The sequence below is a fragment of the Ceratotherium simum genome, chromosome 8 (assembly GCF_057802395.1).
Source record: "Ceratotherium simum simum isolate JZ-2026a chromosome 8, ASM5780239v1, whole genome shotgun sequence".
NCBI lineage: Eukaryota > Metazoa > Chordata > Mammalia > Perissodactyla > Rhinocerotidae > Ceratotherium > Ceratotherium simum.
The window spans coordinates 68,197,453-68,215,027 of NC_141907.1; the positions used below are offsets into that span (position 1 = coordinate 68,197,453).

A 17,575-nucleotide genomic window follows, 5' to 3' on the forward strand; every position below is an offset into this window, starting at 1 on the left:
TCTCTAAACACAAACTCTTCTTCGTATACAGCCATGGTGAGTGGAATTCTGCCCCTTCACTACTCTGCAGAACTTTTTCATACAGTACGTTTGCTACTTCTCTAAGTAAGATGATACAAAACAAATCAATACAGTGCAAACCTTAGGTACATACTGGTCTAAACTGACTGGTGTAATATTCTGCTTGAAGGAACTCTTGCAAGTCTTCAACATTGTTCAACGTTGCACTCATACCAATAATTTGAGTTGTTTCTAAAAAAAAAAAAATCCAAAGTACTGAGGAAAATTTGTTTTTCAGTACATCATAATAGTAATGTTAGCAACCTTTTTGTATTCTGAAGTCTTCCTGAGTGATTTGGGAGAGGCGGTGCGTGGGAGGATGGGAGAGAGGAGAGGCAAGAAAAATACAAATACATTTTGTCGTTAGTGCTATGGAGTCCATGCTGATTCCAACCCCTAGTGACCCTGTGTACAGCAGAGTGGAACCCTGCCCAGTTTTTTTGCGCCATGCTCTCACCTTCTGGCGCTATATCATAAAATGCTCTACTGCTACTCATGGGGTTTTCATGGCCAATTATTTTGGAAGTGGATGACCAGATCTTTCTTCCTAGTTTGTCATAGTCTGGAGCTCTGCTGAAACCTGTCCACCCTGGGTAACCCTAATGGTATTTGAAATACCGGTAGCATAGCTTTCAGCATCACAGGAACATGCAGCCGCCACGGTATGACAACCGACAGACAGGTGGTGTGGTTCCCTGATGGGGAAACAGACCCAGGCCACAGCGGTGAGAATCCTGGTGTTCTAGTGGTTAAGATTTGATGCTCTCATCGCCGTGGCCAGGGGTCAGAGAACCACACCACCCTTCTGTCAGTTGTCATACTGGGGTGGCTGTGTGTTGCTATGATGCTGAAAGCTATGCCATCGGTACTCGACAGCACTAACAACAACAAATACATTACTGGGGTCCTAATCTAGCAATCAAAGAATAAAACATATCAGGTATTCTGAAAGTCACTTTTTAGAATTTTATAAAATTTCAAACTTGGCAAGAAGTACGACCTTTATTAAGACTTCCAGACAATAATGAGTATAAATATGCTTGTTGCTGACTATCTGGACCCTCATTATGAAGAGTTACGACATGTTCCACGCGTACGGCTATAGGTGGATGTACAGTGTAGGATGCAGGGCTGGATGGGTGCTTGCCACAGGAAAAGTCCTTTACGGGATCTTGCTATCAGGTTGTTAACTTTTCTCTTTTTTTAAATAAAGGTGGAAACTCATGAAGCTGCACGACTTCCCGGCCAGTACAAAATGGCTGTTTTCCATAGACTCAGCAATTGAATCAAAAACCGAAGAAGCTTTCTTCGCAAATGCTTCTTCATTGCTGCTGTCTTTTGTCTTGAAATTATCATTTAAGATGTTATCTGAAAGAGGAATACGTGTTGTCCCTTCCCACTCCACGAAGGTGGACTATGAGGCTGAAGAGGTGAGCATGCAGCCAAATCAAGAAGAGCTGCACTAAGAAATCTGAGATTTATGCAGAAACAAAGGGAAGGTATTAAAGGATTGTAAATAGTAAAATAAACTAATTGGATTTGCATTTGGAAAGATCATTCTAACTGCACAGAGAAGATGGATTTGGTGGGGGAGAGGGCAGGGATCAAGACTGAAGGCAGGCAAAAGAGCTAGATGATTTCTGTGGTAATCTAGGTAAGAAAGGGTGAAGCGCTGAACTGAAGATTTAGTAGTAAAAAGCGACAGGAGGGAGACAATTTAAAAATATATTTATGAGGTAAACCAGGATTTGGCTGCTGACAGAAGGTACAAGGGTAAAGACTATAAGATTCTGGCTTGGGCTGGCCCCGTGGCTTAGCGGTTAAGTGCGCGTGCTCTGCTACTGGCGGCTCGGGTTCGGATCCCGGCTGCACACTGATGCACCGCTTCTCTGGCCATGCTGAGGCCGCGTCCCACATACAGCAACTAGAAGGATGTGCAGCTATGACATACAACTATCTACTGGGGCTTTGGGGGGGAAAAAAAGGAGGAGGATTGGCAATAGATGTTAGCTCAGAGCCAGTCTTCCTCAGCAAAAAAAAAAAAAAAAAGATTCTGGCTTGGCTGGGTGGCTGACTGGCAAGTGGTGGCAGGGAATTCAGTCTGAAGAATGGGTCTGAAGGAAATGAGTTAGACTGGGACATGGTGAATCTGAGCTATTCACAGGATATTCAAGTAGAAGTGCCCAGTTGGCAGATGAGACTACTCAGAAGAGAAGTGTAAGCTGGAAACACAGATCAGGACCCATCAGCACACAGGAAGCACTTGAAATCATGAGTATGGATGAGAGTTATTAGAAACTGTATAAAGTAGGAAACAATAGAAGACACTAAGATGAATCCATGGTAACACCAATGTACATAATGAACACACTTAGAAAGAGGTGTTACAAAGGAGAACAAGAGGGAGACACTAAAGAGACTCATTTTATTTGAATATCTATTAAGTGTAAGGCACTGGTGATAGAAAGACAAATAAGTATACAGCAATAGCAAACACATGTCCACCATGTGCAGGTACTATGCTAGATGCTTTACAAAGATTAACTCATGCCATCTTCACAGCAATTCAGTGAGGAAGGTTCTATTACTATCATCCAAGTGATGCATAAGGAAAGAGAGGGACGATTACTACAACTTGTCCAAGGTCACCTATGGGTTAAAAGTGAGCCAGGATCTGAATCCAGCTCCAGAGTCTGTCCTCAGCCATCAGGCTGTGCCAGCTCTCAACGCTAACGCATGAGCCGTCTTACAGAGAGAGTAGGGAAACCAGAGAGAATGATGTTTCAGCAATCAACGGAAAAAAAAATGATAAACAGTCAAATGCTGAAGAAAAACTATGACAAGGACAGTCAGTATATGCTGGATTTGACAAGTAGGTGATCATTCTCCTCTCTTCCTCTGTTTTATATTTTTCCATAGAACTCATCACCATCTGACACACCATATGTCTATCTGTTTGTCTGCTTATTGTCTGTTCACTTGCACTAAAATATAGGTTTGATGAAGGCAAGGACTTTGTTTTATTCACTGCTGTATCCCTGGCACTTAAAATAGTGCCTGGAACATGGTAGGTACTCAATAAATATATATATATATATTTTTTGTGAGGAAGATCAGCCCTGAGCTAACATCCATGCCAATCCTCCTCTTTTTGCTGAGGAAGATCGGCCCTGAGGTAACATCTATTGCCAATCCTCCGCCTTTTTTTCCCTTTTTATCCCCAAAGCCCCAGTAGATAGTTGTATGTCATAGTTGCACATCCTTCTAGTTGCTGTATGTGGGACGCCACCTCAGCATGGCCCGACAAGCGGTGCGCCGGTGCGCGCCTGGGATCCAAACCCGGGCCGCCAGTAGCAGAGCACGTGCACTCAACCGCCAAGCCACGGGGGCTGGCCCCCTCAATAAATATTTTTTGAATGAATGACTATAAAGTGCTACAACCCTCCTAAATACCATTGCTATCAAAATTTTTAAAATGTTTCTTAAGATTTGACCTTTATAATTAATAATTTTTCCATATATAAGCTATTGCAATACATAACTAATAAGTTATTGTAATAGCATATCGATAAATAGCAGCGAAGACATTTAGAATAAATACTTCATATACATTTGAAGACTATCTGATGTAAAATAGCTCCTTAAACTCACTACTGAAATATACTGCTTTGTTGTGATGATGACGATGATATTGACGGTGGTGGCAGCAGCAAACTCTTATTGAGTTCTATGTGCTAGGCATTGCTAATGCTTTACACGTGTTAACTCATATAATCATCCCAACAATCCCATCAGGTCGGTACCATTATTATCCCCCTTTTACAGATGAAGAAACAGAGAGGTTGAGTCAGGTGCCTAAGCACATAAAGCCAATAAGTTGAGGATGATGATAGGGGATGTCTTCAAATGTTAATTTCATTTATCCTGACAATTCTACTCATTCATCCATTCTTCCAACAAAAATTTATAAGCCTACTTTAGAAATAAGAAAACTAAGGTAGAAAGCTTAAGTATCTTACTCCAGGTTACACAGTCTAGCTAGTGATAGAATTAAGTCTTTTCTAGGTCTCCTGATAATAGTGACCACATTTGAAAAAATACTTACTGCTAGTGTAGAGGATTTTTGCTAGGGTCATTTCCAGGATGGCCCCACGGCTTCCTTCACCAATCATGTGCAACTTTGAGATTTAAAAAAAAGGGATAAAAGTAAATCTGCATAGTGCCTCTATAAAATATGCAAATATTTATATGAAATGAAGAAAGAATCACTGCTTTATAACTCTTAAGCATTTTGGATATAGGAATTAGAGTACAAATGCATCATTTCACCAGTTTTAAATTAATGAGGTTTGGGGCCAACGTCCTGACACATCTGGAACTCCTAAGTACTGTTATAAAATTGAATATACACACACACATATTCTCTCTTCAACAAACACTTCACAAAACTGAATTTAAGATTTACCAGGCATGAAATGTCTTCATCTGTATTGACTATGTATAAAAATAAATTACTTATTCTCATAGAGGTACTAGGCAGATCCACAGAATAATAAATACAATAGTATAATAAAAGTGTTGATCAATTACAAAGTAGTAACCAACCTCATCTACAACAACCAGACCCAGACTGCTAATCCGTCCAGTTTCAATCAAGGAGTTCACCAGACTATGTCCTTTTTCAATAGTGGCAATGTAGAGTGATTTCTTTTCCCTTCTTTTAATTGGGGGAAATTTTCCTTTGCTTCCAGCATATTCTTCAACAAAGAAACCCAGTTCTATACCAAAGCTTGACAAACCAGAAATCTAGAATATTAGTTAAAATAAACAAACAAAAAAAACCTAGATAAATAAGAACTCTAATAAGTGCTCAGAGGGATTTAAAAAATCTAAAATAGTGTTTAAAACCAATCAGTGGGAACAGGGTCACAGATAAGACATATATACCTAAGAAATGTCATAATTAATGTGTTGATCTTTTTTACTACATAATAAATGAATGCAACTTTTAAACTACATAATAAATGTGAAAATCAATTTCAACTGTCTCCTCTGATGTAAAAAAAATCAGAATAATTCATTTATTTTGATAAAATAATTGGTTAGTTTCTGCTTGAAAAAGCAGCCTAAATATCAATAGAACATTTAAAATGGAGTTTAATCCACCAGTTTAGAAAAAAATAAAACTATTTTTGCAACAGGTAATTAGTGTTAGAAGAGATTTTCATTAAGTCCTCCATACTGCTTTTGCACATCCTAAAAATATTAATTCTCCATCACTAACAGAGGTACCCCCTTCTTAGTCAATAAAAAGTTGTTACATTTATGCTAGTTTTTATATCTTAATGTCAAAATAATATTAGCAAATATCACTTGTTAAAAAAAATCATACCTTTTCTTGGACAATTGCTACATATGGTAGGATCATTAAAACATCTCTCCGCCGGCAAAGCAGTTCTTGCAGCATTAAAATCTCAGCCACGAGGGTTTTTCCACCACTCGTTGGCAAGGAATATATTAAATTTTTTCTTTCTTGTACAGACTTCAACGTTAGGCAAGTATGTTGCCATTCTGCGGAATGAAAAAAAACAAAAGCATTATTTTCCCTTCTACAATCTCAAGAAAGTTTTCTAAGAAGGAAAAATCAAATCCTACTCTCTGTAGCAATCTTTTCATAATGATAAATGTAATTATACATCATTGGTAAGTGTCAAAAACCCCCAATGTGTGATGCGCACAGCCAGTGAGAGTCTAATTCTAATTCAGGCCTGGTCAGCTGGGTGGGCAACTAGCCCACCTATTCGCCAGCTGCAGAGTTAGGTCTAAGATTTCAGCCTGCTGGACAAGAGGCATCATCCGGGACATCAGAGGAGCTAAAGAAGGGTACAAGGATCTGTGTGAATTCTAAGGCCTTCCTCATAAGTTCTACAAGGAGATTGTGTAAGCTTCCCTTCCTCATTCACCCAAACACCATCTCAGAGAGAAACAGGGGGAGGAGGAAAAAATGTCTATGAGGTTTTGTACAAACTAAGAAAGACTATTGAACTAGCTCTTACGGGGAGCTGAATTTTGAATGGCTTGAATACCATTTTAAACTGGTAAGACTGTGTAAACCATAAAAGACTAGGATTATTAACTGGCACATCTAGGGTTTTCACAACTTAGCAAGATGAAATTCATGAAAAAGATTGCATCAGATCCAAAACATGGTGTGAAAACTAGTATAACTATTCTGCAGGATAATCTGACAATGTGGATCATCAAAAGTCTTCAAAATGTGTATCAGTATTTTACCACTAGAATAACAGGCAGAAGATATGACAAGACATTTCACAGCAGGGAGAAATGCAAATGGCTAATAAATACATGAAAAGATGCTCAACTGTTACCTATTGGGTTGGCAAAATAAATAAACAAAAAACCCCACTAATAACTACCAAAAAAAAAAAAAAAAAAAACCCCACACACGTAAAACCCAGAGCTGACTAGAGTGGGGACAAACAGGCATTCTTGTGTATGGCTGATGAGAACACAAACTGCTACACTCTTTTTGGAAAGCAGTTTAGCAATATCAAAAATAAAACCACACATCGTCTTTGAGCTAGCAGTATTACCTCTATAGGACTCTAGACCTATAGAAATAAAAGCAAGGGCATGTAAACATTATGTGAAGATGTTCATCATAGCATTGTTTATGTGTAACAAACATCAAGGGGGTGAAGGTGGAATGAATTGTTGCACAATCATACGATGCAACTCTTTGCAGCTTGAAAATGGAGGGTAGATTGATTTATATACGCTCAATATACAGTTAGGAGAAAAAAGATTGTAAATGTGTGTTGGTTACCATGGACCCAATTATGCACAGATATGAGAAAGAATATATGCATAGAAAAGTTGGGTTGAGGAGCCAGCCCCACGGCGCAGTGGTTAAGTGCGCGTGCTCTGCTGCTGGTGGCCCAGGTTTGGATCCCGGGCACGCACTGAGGCACTGCTTGTCAGGCCATGCCATGGCAGCATCCTATATAAAGTAGAGGAAGATGGGCACGGATGTTAGCCCAGGGCCACTCTTCCTCAGCAAAAAGAGGAGGACTGGCATGGATGTTAGCTCAAGGCTGATCTTCCTCACACACACACACACAAGAAGAAAAGTTGGGCTTGAATATATATTTGTCTTCCAAAATAATTAAATTTTAAAAATGACTCAGGGCTGGCCCTGTGGCCTAGTGGTTAAGTTCACCGTGTTCTGCTTCAGTGACCTGAGTTTGGTTCCCAGATGTGGGCCTACACCACTCATTGGCAGCCATGCTGAGGTGGTGACCCACATAAAAAATAGAGGAGGATCGGCACGGATGCTAGGTCAGGGTGAATCTTCCTCAACCAAACAGAGGAAGAGTGGCAGGGGCCAGCCCAGTGGCATAGTGGTTAAGTGTGCACGCTCCACTTTGGCAGCCCGGGGTTCGCAGGTTCGGATCTCAGGCGCGCACCAATGCACCACTTGTGAAGCCAATGCTGTGGCAGCATCCCATACAAAGTAGAGGAAGATGGGCACGGACGTTAGCCCAGGGCCGATTTTCCTCAACAAAAAGAGGAGGATTGGCATCAGATGTTAGCTCAGGGCTAATCTTCCTCACCAAAAAAAAAAAAAGAGGAAGAGTGGCAAGAGATGTTAGTTCAGAGCGAATCTTCCTCAGCAAAAAAAATAATAAATAAAAATGACTCACAGGATATATTACAAAGGTATTAAAAATAGTTACATGTGAATGACAGTCAAGTGACTTTAATTTATTGTGCTTTTTGGTGATGCCCAAATATATGCAAATGCTATGTATTTTTTTTACTTTAAAAAAATTTCAAAAATACTTACTTATGTTTAATATTTAATATTTAAATATTAAAAAGTACCTCAGACTGGTATTACCCATTAGTTATCAAACTGCAGATGTTTGTGTGAAAGTACAACTTGACCATATCCACATTTTATCCAACTCAGATTTTAAAGTATAATATGACCAAAATAATGAATATTTAGGAATATCATTTTTCACATATTAAAAAAATTTATATTAACCTAGTTCTCAACATTTATAGAAAATACATTAAGCATGTAATTCTATGATAAAAAGGCAAAAACAGTGTAAGGTTGAGATTCTCTAACTCAGTGATTCTCAAACTTTTGGCACTCAGAATCCCCTGCAGTGCTTGTTAAAGCAGACTGCCAGGTCCCACCCCCCAGAGGTTCTGATCCAGCAGGTCTGAGGTGGAGCTTGAGAATGTGCATTTCAAGTTTCCAGGTGACGCTGATCCTGTGGTCCATAAACCGCACTTTGAGAATTACTGCTTTAGCTCAATGAAACGTAGTACACCTATTTATGATTTAAATTGGTCATGTCATTAAGCCAGATTTACAACTAAAAAGAGATTTAAAAAGTTATTATTGGGGCCAGCCTGGTGGCTTAGCAGTTAAGTTCGTGTGCTCCACTTTGGCAGCCCCGCGGTTTGCTGATTCAGATCCTGGGTGCGGACCTACTCATCACTCATCAAGCCATGCTGAAGCGGCATCCCACACAAAGCAACTAGAAGGATGTACAGCTATGACATACAACTATCTACTGGGGCTTTGGGGAGAAAAAAAGGTAAAAAGGAGGAAGACTGTTAACAGACGTTAGCTCAGGTCCAATCTTCCTAAAAAAAAAAAAGTTATTATTATTTTTTTATAATTTTTTCCCCCCCAAAACCCCAGTAGATAGTTGTATGTCACAGCTGCACATCCTTCTAGTTAGTGTATGTGGGGCACGGCCTCAGCATGGCCGGAGAAGCGGTACATCGGTGCACGCCCAGGATCCGAACCCAGGCCGCCAGCAGCGGAGCGCGCGCACTTAACTGCTAAGCCACGGGGCCGGCCCAAAAGTTATTATTTACTGAAGTTCTTTCAAGCTACCAATATAATTACTGACAGTCATTCCCAAGGCCTAATTTGGCATGTCCTTGACACAGAACATAACTTGCAAAACGACTATTACTATTATTGTTGTTGCTATTCCTCTTTAATAGATCAGGAACTATGGCTCAGAGTGCAAAACTCGTGTTTAAGTGACAGGGACAGAATTCATAAGTAGGCTGACAACCTCCAGCAGTTGAGAGTGTACACCATAGTGTACCAGGCACCATGCTAGTTATGTAAGAATAAGATGAGTTAGATAGAGCCCTGTCCTCACATACTCATTCTGGCGGGAGATGCAGATTAAACAAAAAACAAGGTGCTGGGAGAAAAGCAAAGGTAAAAAAGTTAACGTCTACTTCATGGGTAATACACACCTTTAGTTTTTAATCTGCAAACCTCACAATTTAGAATTTACTAGACTCTTGTAGAGTCTTATATTAGACTTTGTTTCCTGTAGTCCTACTTCTCCAACCTGATTGTCTTCTCCCTGAGATGAGAACCCATGTTTCCATACGGTTCATAAGACACTAACATAGGAGTTTCAGAAATATTTATGAAGTGATTGGTTGGTAGGCTCATCTTCCAGGATGGCAGCAGCTGTCCCTCCTTTGTCTAAAATGACAGATAATTGAAATATATGCAAGGACCCAGGATTTTTGAAAAACATTATAAGATACATTGTTATTAATATTACCTCTTTGCACTTAACTCCAGCTGTCTTTAAAGATGTTTAGTTTTAATCACTAATTTCTTTCACTCAAGAAATGAATGTTTCAAGAAGGCTTGGGTAGTTGTGTCAGATAAGCTACTGAGAAGTCAGGTAAAGTAAGAACTAAAAGTATCATTGGGTTTAGACCCCATAGTCATTATATCTTAAGTGAGAGCACAGAACCCAGAGTTGGAGTGGGCTGAGAATTATGGAGGTGAGGAAAGGGAGACAGCAAGGATAACAGGTTTGAGAAGTATGACCACGAAGCGAAGGAAAGAGGTTTAGTAGCAGCAGGATAGGAAGAGAAGGCTGAGAGAGAATTGATATTTTGATTTGTTTTTAAGATGAGAAATATGACCATGGAAGCATCTGCTTTCTGTTGATTTGCACTAATATTATGGTAATGATAGTAAATTTTTTTTAATTCCAGCAAAAAGCATTACCATATAATTTTTCAATTCCCTTGAATTGAACATAAAGGTCTCTCACTTTGCTGGGTAATGAATAAAAAGGACCAAGGTCATCTGATGAGGACTCAATTGTTTTCTTAGCAACATTAATTTCTTCAGATAGGAGCGTCTCTTTGAGCTGCTTAGTTCTAGAAAATACTGGTGTTTGGGCCTTGGCATTTCCAGTCATGGTACTTTTTAGATGATCTTTAAGACTTTTTCTCCTATTCATATCTGAACTAGTTCTGACTGTAGAAGAGGATTCATCTATAATTTGCTGGGGTTGCTCCATGCTATTACAGGGCAATTCCTCCTTCACAGTCTTGTGAGAGGATGAGTTCCAATTCCTCTCTTTGGTAGACTGATTGCCCAAATCATTTGAAGAATTCTGCAAATTTTCAAAGTATAAAACCTGTGAAGAAGGTACATCATACAAAAGATCAGCTCCAGGTTCAATAGAGATATCCTCATGCCCGCTCTGGTACTTTGTGTACCCATCCGTTTTTAATTCAGTAAAGTTGCCTACAGTAGTAGTGCTGAGTTTGTGATGTTTGATGCTTTCTGAACAAAGATCTTCAGGAGCAAGGTCTGTTGCATGTTTCCTATGTTGAGGAAGTTGCATATATTTTTGTTCCAAGTCATCAACTTGAGCTAAAAAAGAGTTTTCAGCAAAGCTATCATATTCACCGAACATGTCCTCCTCACTGTCAATATTCTGAAAAGAAAACAAAAAGATTTGTGGTCAACTCTAGCTTCATTAAAAATAAAAGTTTCAGGGGCCAGCCCAGTGGTGCAGTGGTTAAGTTTGCGGGCTCCACTTTGATGGCCCAGGGTTCGCAGGTTCGGATGCTGGCGCGGACCAACACACCACTTGTCAAGCCATGCTGTGGCGGCATCCCACATAAAGTAGAGGAAGATGGGCATGCATGTTAGCCCAGGGCCAGTCTTCCTCAGCCAAAAGAGGAGGATTGGCATCAGATGTTAGCTCAGGGCTGATTTTCCTCACCAAAAAAAAAAACATAAATAAAAAAATAAAAGTTTCAGCCCAGGGCTATACCAGGTATATAAATATATGGTCACAAATGGATCATAGACCTAAATGTAAATCAACTCTATGAAATAGATATTATCATGCCCATTTTACAGATGAAGAAATGGAGGCCCAGAGATGTAAAGTGACTTGTCTAAAACTGCACTCCTAGTGTATGGTGATGCTGGGATCCTAATTTTTAAGACAATGCTAAATCCTTAAAGTGGTAGCAAGACTGGTAGACATTTATTGGGATGTGTCATGTCACTAGAAGTTTCTGAATACTACAGTACCCCCATGCTTTTCCTACTGGACACTCCAAGGAGATTGTTCCTAGGTATTTGGAATTGAGAGGCAGAGTCCCCACGCTGACTTAGGGTGGTCTACTGAACAGAAGAGATGTAAATTTGGAGGCAGCAATATACTGCAGTGATTAAAAACACAGGATTTGGACTTATAAGTGTAGTTTTTTAACTTCTCAAGGCCTGATTTCGGTTTTAAAATCCAGGTAATATAAACAGTTTATCAAAGCACCCAGCACATAATGGGTCTGCAATAACCGGTAGATTTTATTAGGACAGTAGGAGCAGCGGAACTTCGAAGTCTAGCCTTGCGTCTCAGTCATGCCACTTATTTGCTGCGTGTACAACTTGTATGTCTCGGGGTCTACGTTTCACACCTACATAAAAACGGGGACAACAAGGCAATACCTCACAAGTGAGGCTTTAACAGCGATAACAAAGCTGCGCAAACGAAGGCTGGTAGATATTTGGTCACTTGTTTGCACCTGAGAAGGGAATGGCCAAAACTGTCGAGTTTCAAGTTCCATGGCTTCTATAGCTGCTCTCCCACTCTTTCAGTGGGTAGGCGCGGTAGGAAACCTGGGTTTGTATCATCGCCCCAGAGGTGGGACAGGGGACGAGGAACTCGGGGTAATTTGAGAGCTGAGGGGGTGTACCTCGACCGGTTGCACGCCCACGGTTTTCCGCCGCCGGCTCCCAGCCACCATCTCCTCCTCGTCCTCCTCCTCCTCGCCCGGCTTGAGTTCGGCCGCGGTGGGGGCGTCAAGAAAGCTCCCTAGGATAGGACGGTTCCTTTTGCGGACAGACACCCGCCGGCGGATGCGGGAACCACCTTCATCCATGGCAGGCGCCGAGGGCCCTGCCCAAACGTCGTCCCCCGTGACCGAGCCGCCAAACCCCAGCGGAGGAGTGAGTGGAAGACCGAGGCCAGGCAGCAACAGCGCGAAACTTCGCGCGCCTGGCCATCCACTTTTGGCAAAGGCGACCAATTACTTGTCAGGGCTCTCAGACCGGAAGCGGAGGCGCAAGCGTCGGAGCCCGCCTTCGTCTCGTCCAATCATAAGTGTCCCGGGCTTGCGGTGCGGTGGGGGTGAGAACGCAGAGATGCTGCGCAGGCGCATTGGAAACACCTCCTACTCTTCTCGTGTCCCAGCGTTCGCCCGCGGAACCCTTGAATGGAGCAGTCGGGGCAACAGGGACTGAGCACCGGAAGGGACTTGTCAGGACGATTTCGAAAGAGAAAAGGAAGGGGAGGGACGAGGAACCATGGCAGCTATGGTTGCTGTTTGCGGTGGTCTGGGGAGGAAGAAGTTGACCCACTTCGTAAAGGCTGCTGCCTGCCTGACAGATCCCGGAACTCCCGCGGGTAAAGTCTCCGTGTCCTACGCTCCATTGTAGCTTTGCAGCCCTTCCCTCAGCCCTGGTTAAGTCGGGGGAGTCGTCCCTGTTAGCTAAACGACGCCGGCTTCTAGGCGATTAAGAGTTTCTCCAAGACAGGCGGGAATCTGTAATGGCCGAGGACTGGTATTTTAAAGCTGAAGGGGGCGTGAGATGTCCAGTACACTCTTTAAAAAAAAAAATACGAGGAGAGTGATATGATTATCAAAAAGAGGCAGAGACGTGCCTAAGATCTCCGGGTAAACTTGGTAAGGAAGGACATTTCCAGAGTCATCCAGCACAAATGCCGAATGTCTCAAGTCCAAGATCAGGGCGAAATGGTGACACAGGCCCTCCAATCGATCATTTCCGCCCTTTTATCTTTTCTGTGCTTCTCTATCAATAACTACTCTTTGTAGATCTGTTATTTTCCCTTTGGTATGACAATGCCTTTCTGTTGCTTCTCCATAAGAATTTGCATTAAAATCTGCCTCTAACCGTGGAGAGAAGGAAAAATAAATTTCAGGAAGAAAGTAGGTGAGAGGTTGTTATGGGTGGGGAAATATATGCCCTTTCCCCAAAGCCCTGGAAAACACATCCATCTTAAGTCCTAATCTGTCTCAAATATAAAGGTTTTTATCCAGTCATTGTGAGTATAATGAGTATAAAACCTTTCTTTTATCTTGTGTCCCTTGATGCATCTTGCCTCCAGAAAAACAAAAATTTTTCTTTAGCTACTCAGCTAACAAAAAGAATTGGTTTGTTGCTCTTTCTATTTAATTGCAGTGCTTTGGAGAAGTTGTTCACAATATAAAGAGGTAACCAGCAATGAGGACCTGGTAAGAACTTTTTTCCTTCCTTTTTTATAAGGCATTTGCAAATAAGACCAAATTCCTGTATTTTAGCTATTTGAATAGAGTTCAGCTGGAGGACAAAACAATAATCATTAGCCTGAGTTCGAAAATCATAATTCATTGACGAGTAGTCACTTGAGTTTTGAAGCAAGAGAATTCCTAGAATTCTAAAAAGAAGCACGGTTTCTGTAATACCATATTTTTCTTCCTAGATCTTAAATTTAAGGATATGCATGTTTGGGAATTAAAAAACGTAGTTTTGGTGGATGGAATAATTGGAGATAATCCAAAGGGACTGTACAAAGCTTACCTATAGGTTGGCTCTCTTTCCCATTTCAAATTCAATTCTATCTTTGTCCCATTCATCACTTTTGGGGAGGCTGTCTTAATGTATGAGGGATCAAAATTAATTTTATACCAGGACATCAAATATAATTTCTTCTAAGCTATAAATGTATTTTTATGGGTTTCAAGTACTAGCATTGGACTCAGGTGATATAGATTTTCTTGCTACATGCAAAGATAATTTGACACTAATCAGACCATACAAAGGACTTAGCACAGTGTAGAGAAGAAATATAGTCAGTCATTACATGTGAGCTGAGTATAAGTTGGTTTAAGTTTGAGGAGTTGGAAAAAACAAAAGGAACGCCTTTAGTCCCTCTGAGCATCCATCTTGGGTCATCTAATTCACACCATAGTTCAAGAGAGTAAAGGAAATTAGAGCTCCTTTTTAGGTCATAAGCCCCATTGAGACTCTAATGAAAGCTATGAGATCTCAGAAAAAGGCACACAGTCCCATTCATTTGGAAATTTACATAAAACTATAGGGAGGGGTTCAAGGACTTCTTAGCCATTTCTAGATTAAGAATCTCTAGACTGGGGACACCTGTACTGATTGTAGGAGGGAGGTATTGTGACAGAAGTATTAGAGGCAGTAGTGAAGAAAGAAAAAACAAAAAGGCTGACAAATTTGTAAAGTAGTCTGGGGCCATAAAATTGGTCAGAGAACCTTATGTTACAGTAAACCATGGGGCACTGTCTTCTTATAACATAAAAGTAGCAATAAAGCAGCCGGCCCTGTGGCTTAGCAGTTAAGTGCGCGTGCTCCGCTGCTGGTGGCCCGGGTTCGGATCCCGGGCGCGCACTGGCGCACCGCTTCTCCGGCCATGCTGGGGCCACGTCCCACGTACAGCAACTAGAAGGATGTGCAACTATGACATACAACTATCTACTGGGGCTTTGGGGGAAAAAAGGAGGAGGATTGGCAATAGATGTTAGCTCAGAGCCGGTCTTCTTCAGCAAAAAGAGGAGGATTAGCATGGATGTTAGCTCAGGGCTGATCTTCCTCACAAAAAAAAAAAAAAAAGTAGTGATAAAACATCTGATAGAGAAATATGGGGATGGATTTAGGGAGTATACTATTTTAAGCATTGCATACCTCCCATAAACCCTTTTTTCTCCAGATTATATTTTATCCCTGAGTCCTCCATGACTTAATTTCTCCTTAGCCAAACTAAAACAAAATACTTCTACAAAATATGGACAAGCACACTGAAATCTTTAAAATGGTGAATCCTTTTCAGAAGTACTTGATTTTTTTATAAGCCAAACTGTTGTATTTATTCTTTTTCATAGTAAGAAAGGTACAACTAATCCTTTGGATAGATTTAAATGTGGGAACCTTAATATTTAATTTTTTTAATTCAAAATTAACACATCAAACTATATTATCAGATTTTTTTTTCCTTTGTCCTAGCCCGTTCCAATGGAAAATCCTTATAAGGAGCCTCTTAAAAAATGTATCTTGTGTGGGAAACGTGTAGATTATAAGAATGTACAGGTAAGATCTGGTTTTACTTCACTATGATACTTGATTTTAGGATTTTGCTTCTTTATTAGTCCCAACTAAAGAGACTCAAGTCAGTTTTATAACAAGCTTTGTGTAGAGGCAACTGTTTTAGCAATTCATCATTTCAATCCGGTTATACTTCTATGTATATAAGGCCTATTTTATTCAAATAAAGAGCCCCTTAGCTCTCCCTCATTTACCATTATTTCAGCTCAGCGTTTCTTCTTCTCTTTTCTCTCCCTCAAATGTCTTAATAATAGCTCAGTATGGCAGTGATTCTCAGTTGGTGGAGTTGAGTAGTTTGGAAAAAGCTCCTCTGGTGAAGTTGATCTCTATCTCACCACCGATAACCCTGGTTCAAATATAATTTTATCTGTTGTCCATCACTCAGCAAATTAAAAGTGGCAAATTTGGTGGAGAGAATAGTGCTGGAGCTAAGTATACTGACGACAGTATAGTGATAGCTGCCTTAGAGGGAGAAAAACCAAGAAATTTTAAAATGCAACATATTAAGATTATGCACAGTGCCAAGAACAGTGCCTGGCACTTGGAAAGTGCTAAACAATTTAAATTAGTAAAACATAAATTACAGCAAATGGCCCAATGTACCTGTACTTCTTGAAGACCTCACTGTAGTCTGATACTGTGTGATAGCTTATCATGAGAGATGAAATGTTTAGTACCTTTTTGTAAGCAGCAGTATCTTAGAAAAGTATCTGTGGAAAAGTCAAGTGAACAGCTTTAGTACTGAAAGAATATGCTCGTTAATCTGTTATATAGACTTTTTTGCACAGTGGATAAGAGATGTCAACTTTCGTAGTTACTTTAGTTATTTAAAAAGATGACCTATTAATAGGATGAGCATAGTTCAACATTTTTATTCATATTTTATGAAGTTTTCTGAAATTTATTAATAAACCTTTATATAACTTGAAGGTAACATAAAATAGGTTTGGTTTTTGAAATTTACACAAACAAGGTTGAATAACAAATGTATTAATATTTTTTCTTTCCAAATAAAACTCCAAACAGCTTTTGTCCCAGTTTATTTCTCCATTTACTGGATGCATTTATGGAAGGCACATAACAGGTATTTTGTTTTCTATTATAGCAACTTAAATGTAGATAATTGTATAAATCTACTTCTGTTATTTAAGAAAACTGGCAAATTTTCAAGTAGTGCTATAAATCACTATTAGACCAGATACTAGAGGTACTTAAGAAAGGCTCTTCTTAGGCCAAAAGATTATTTTGCATGTCGTCTTATGCTCAGAGTTAACTAGAGAGGCTGAGAACATGTAGAAAACTTGGGCCTAAAAAAACTGTGTTCTTATATGGTGACTGACAAACAATAATGTACAACAAAAATTTCACAGTTAAAAAAAAAATTGTGTTGATGTTTTGGAGTACACTATAATCCTTCCTGGACTATTCTTTAAACCAGTAAACCAGGGGCCTCTTGCCCATAGGGCAAATTGGATCCGCCACTTTTTGTAAATAGCTTTTTTTGCGTAGTGCCTGTGACTGCTTTGTGAGCTACAACAGGAGAGCTGAGAAGTTATGACCGAGACCGTATGGCCGGCAAAGCCTGCAAACCCTAAGAAATTACTATCTGGCTCTTTACAGATTTTCTAACCGTTCCTTGACTTAGACAATTGTTATGCATTTTGAGTATTGGCATTTTTTATGAATAAGAAAGCATTTTCTTTTATAGGTCTTTGTGGGAAGAAACAAAAAGAAATCACAAAAGCAATTAAGAGAGCTCAAATAATGGGTAAGAGCATCTTAAAAAATGATTTGGGCTAATCAAAATTTTGCTCAATATCTTTTATGAAGAACTTCAATTATTTCTTTACAGGGTTTATGCCAGTTACATACAAGGATCCTGCATATCTTAAAGACCCTAAAGTTTGTAACATCAGATATCGGGAGTAAATTATATAAGGTTATCATCAATAAACTTATTTTAACAGTAAATGGTTGTGTGATGCTAATACT

The 17,575-nt window shown here is 40.0% G+C and overlaps 2 protein-coding genes across 7 annotated transcripts in view; one reads left to right on the forward strand and one right to left on the reverse strand.

Moving 5' to 3' along the window:
- The window catches only part of HELQ (helicase, POLQ like), a 48,661-nt gene extending 36,117 nt beyond the window's left edge, over window positions 1-12,544 (reverse strand). For 3 of the 6 annotated variants that reach the window (XR_001391152.2, XM_087434524.1, XM_014787845.2), the window contains exons 1-6: window positions 12,151-12,544; window positions 10,157-10,877; window positions 5,453-5,631; window positions 4,666-4,866; window positions 4,166-4,238; window positions 155-252 (exon numbers count right to left, since the gene is read on the reverse strand). Coding sequence is in view for 5 of the 6 variants with exons in the window: in XM_087434524.1 (XP_087290650.1) it covers window positions 155-252; window positions 4,166-4,238; window positions 4,666-4,866; window positions 5,453-5,631; window positions 10,157-10,877; window positions 12,151-12,336 (1,458 nt within the window). In the remaining variant the exon portion in view is untranslated. Of the gene's footprint in view, window positions 1-141; window positions 253-4,165; window positions 4,239-4,665; window positions 4,867-5,452; window positions 5,632-9,378; window positions 10,136-10,156; window positions 10,878-12,150 lie in introns of those variants that run through there. The other 3 variants (XM_087434525.1, XM_087434526.1, XM_014787846.2) reach the window with 3 other exon arrangements.
- Window positions 12,545-12,656: 112 nt separating this feature from the next.
- MRPS18C (mitochondrial ribosomal protein S18C) lies at window positions 12,657-17,554 on the forward strand. The gene is made up of 6 exons (XM_004430906.3): window positions 12,657-12,860; window positions 13,658-13,710; window positions 15,485-15,568; window positions 16,610-16,667; window positions 17,292-17,351; window positions 17,436-17,554. Exons 1-6 carry the CDS (start codon window positions 12,761-12,763, stop codon window positions 17,510-17,512), a joined length of 432 nt encoding a protein of 143 aa, XP_004430963.1. The 5' UTR covers window positions 12,657-12,760; the 3' UTR covers window positions 17,513-17,554.
- Window positions 17,555-17,575: the final 21 nt, after the last annotated feature.